At 20.7% G+C, this 2,765-nt stretch overlaps 1 protein-coding gene across 2 annotated transcripts in view; it reads right to left on the minus strand.

The window, feature by feature from the left end:
• PRSY57_1018900 (putative membrane protein) overlaps positions 1-2,765 on the minus strand; it is a gene marked incomplete at both ends in the record, with an annotated part of 4,360 nt that overhangs the window by 551 nt on the left and 1,044 nt on the right. Inside the window, 11 exons of one of the 2 annotated variants that reach the window (XM_020114875.1) lie at positions 45-207; positions 400-598; positions 711-848; positions 926-1,089; positions 1,227-1,357; positions 1,485-1,600; positions 1,763-1,843; positions 1,985-2,060; positions 2,227-2,345; positions 2,485-2,549; positions 2,688-2,765. In XM_020114875.1, the coding sequence (XP_019970420.1) occupies positions 45-207; positions 400-598; positions 711-848; positions 926-1,089; positions 1,227-1,357; positions 1,485-1,600; positions 1,763-1,843; positions 1,985-2,060; positions 2,227-2,345; positions 2,485-2,549; positions 2,688-2,765 (1,330 nt within the window). Of the gene's footprint in view, positions 208-399; positions 599-710; positions 849-921; positions 1,090-1,226; positions 1,358-1,484; positions 1,601-1,762; positions 1,844-1,984; positions 2,061-2,226; positions 2,346-2,484; positions 2,550-2,687 lie in introns of those variants that run through there. The other variant, XM_020114874.1, reaches the window with a different exon arrangement.

The raw sequence follows: 2,765 nt of genomic DNA on the forward strand, positions 1-2,765 counted from the left end.
TAAAAAAAAATTTTTTTATTTTTTTTTTTTTTTTTTTTTTTTACTTATCGCTGTTTGATAGAGAGGAAACGAAAAAAAAAAGAGAAAAATAAAAGAAGAAAAAAATTTGAGATTGTTTAATCATTGTATCAACCATATTCACGTTGTCCATACTTTCATTTTTATAGAAACTATAAATTAATAATTGGCACTTGTAAAAGGATCCAACTGAAGAAAAACAAAAAAGGCACACATAAATATATACATATATATATATATATATATATTTTTTTTTTTTATATTTATATATGAACGGGTAAATTATAAGATAGTAAGTCCAAATAAAATACACTCTTATAATATGCACCTATGCAAACTACAAAACTACATTTACTAATTTTTATTTTTTTTCTTAATTACGTAAATATATATTATCGTTGCAGTAGTAATTTATGTCTTTCAAGAGCTTTCTTTTCAAATCCTGACTCATATTATAAGTATTCAGGGATCCCCTAATTATATAGTTTCTGACGAAATTTTTGTTTATCAGTTGTAAGTAATAACAAGACAAGATGATTGAAAAAACGAGCATGGGGATCCATTTTATCAAAAAAAAAATCTGATCAATATCAAAAAGTAATATAAATAAATAAACAAATAAATAAATATACATATGTATATATATATATATATATATATGTGCATATATTTTAAACCTTTTATGACAATACCATCTTTTTTGTTAAGAACTGTTTCGATATAACTTTGTCCGGTATGTCGTTCATAATGGTTGAGTTATTATTGTTTCGCAACAAACATATGGATAGCATGGGTATGATTAACAAAATAAATAAAAGATAATCAACTACCTAACGGTGAAAATGGTAAATGTATATATTTATATATATATATACATATATATATATATATTTTATTTTTTACTTACCGATATGAATGGGGGTAGGAAAAACATTGATATTATAAATACTAAAAAAGATAAATATGAATAGTAAAAGTAAAAAAGAAATATCATTAAAGACACGTTTTTTTTGTGAATTCTTGAACTCTTTAATAATTTATAAACCAATTCCATCACGTTTTGAGATAAATCTGAAAAAATGAGAAAAATAAAATAATATTAAATGGTATCATGTTTTTTTTTTTTTTTTTAACGGATATGTATATATATATATATATATATATATATATACAATATGTATATTATTTTTTATACTGCTAAAACATACCCAAACTGTTTTTTTCAATAATTAAGTTGCATGGGAAACTATTTATAAAAGATGAGTATAACATTAAGGGGTTATTTTTTGATGATTGATTTTCAAAAGGGTTCGTCTTTTCTTTTTTGCCATAACAATCTCTGTATAGTTGAAATGTGTACATAAAAAAAAAAATATATATATATATGTATATATGTGTATGTGTATAAAACCTTTCTCTCTTATCATTTTATTTCATTTTATTTATGTTAATTTATATGTTTATACTTGCAAATCGTATTAAAAGGTAATAACACAGATATTGAATAATTACACAAATTGTAAAGTTCAAAGTTACTACAGTTCAAACTATTTCCTACACATGTTATTATTTCATTGTTTTCCTAAAAGTAGGAGAAAAAAAAATATACATATATGTATATATATATATATATATATATATATATATATATATATATATGCACAATCATTTATATATGGATCAATCTGTTAATATTACAGACATTAATATAATTTCTAAGGTATCAATATTTAATTATTCATACCAACAAAATCTTTATCATCTCAGCTGTGTTAAACTGATTGCATCCTGAGTAGGAAGAAACACGTAACGGAATATCGTCAACCTAATATGTTAAAAGAAAATGTATATGCTTATAAGACATATTTATTTTACACATGTTTATGAGATTAAAATTGTAAAATGTATATATATATATATATATATATATATATTTATCTTCATTTTTATTTTTATTTTTTTTAACCTCTTTTATGTGTGTCTTTATATTATTTATTCCACTTGGAATGACAACTTTGCCGTCTCTGTTTTTGAAGCTGGGCCTGAAAAAAATTATAAAATAAAATAAATTCAAATGAAAATAAAAATAAAAATAAAAATAAAAATAAAAATAAACTTATTTATAAAAATATATATATATATATATATATATATATATATATATTTTTTTTTTATATTTTTTATCCATTTAATGTTTTCTTTTATTACTTATCATTAAGGCTCAATGAAATGGATGTATTCCAATTTGTCTCCATTCCAAGTAAGTTGGCTACATTCCTAGTATTTATTTGATCAGTCTTACTAAAATATACAAACCTTATTCCTGCCTATAAAAAAAAAAAATAAATAATAATAATATATATATGTTATTTATTTATCTATCATATAATTTGTAATGTAACCCATTGTCTACAAACATTTCAATATTTCATTTAGTATATTTAAAAAAATATATTTTTTTTTTACATCGTAAAAATCATTTATCCTGGTTTGAATTTCGTTGTTCGTCAAAAGTTTGACCGCAGAGTTGCCTATGAAATGCCAAAAAAATGAGATGAACACATATATATATATATATATATATATTTATTTATTTATTTATTTATTGTATACTTTTAACATTTAATATACAATTATTACAAAACATATTTATATTATTTATATATTACCAATAAATATAGTTGTAGATAATAAATGAGATAAAAACTTTTCGTTTTCTCTTATTGGAAATGGCTTTTCATTATAAA

This window comes from Plasmodium reichenowi, chromosome 10, assembly GCF_001601855.1.
Source record: "Plasmodium reichenowi strain SY57 chromosome 10, whole genome shotgun sequence".
In the NCBI taxonomy this organism is placed as follows: domain Eukaryota; phylum Apicomplexa; class Aconoidasida; order Haemosporida; family Plasmodiidae; genus Plasmodium; species Plasmodium reichenowi.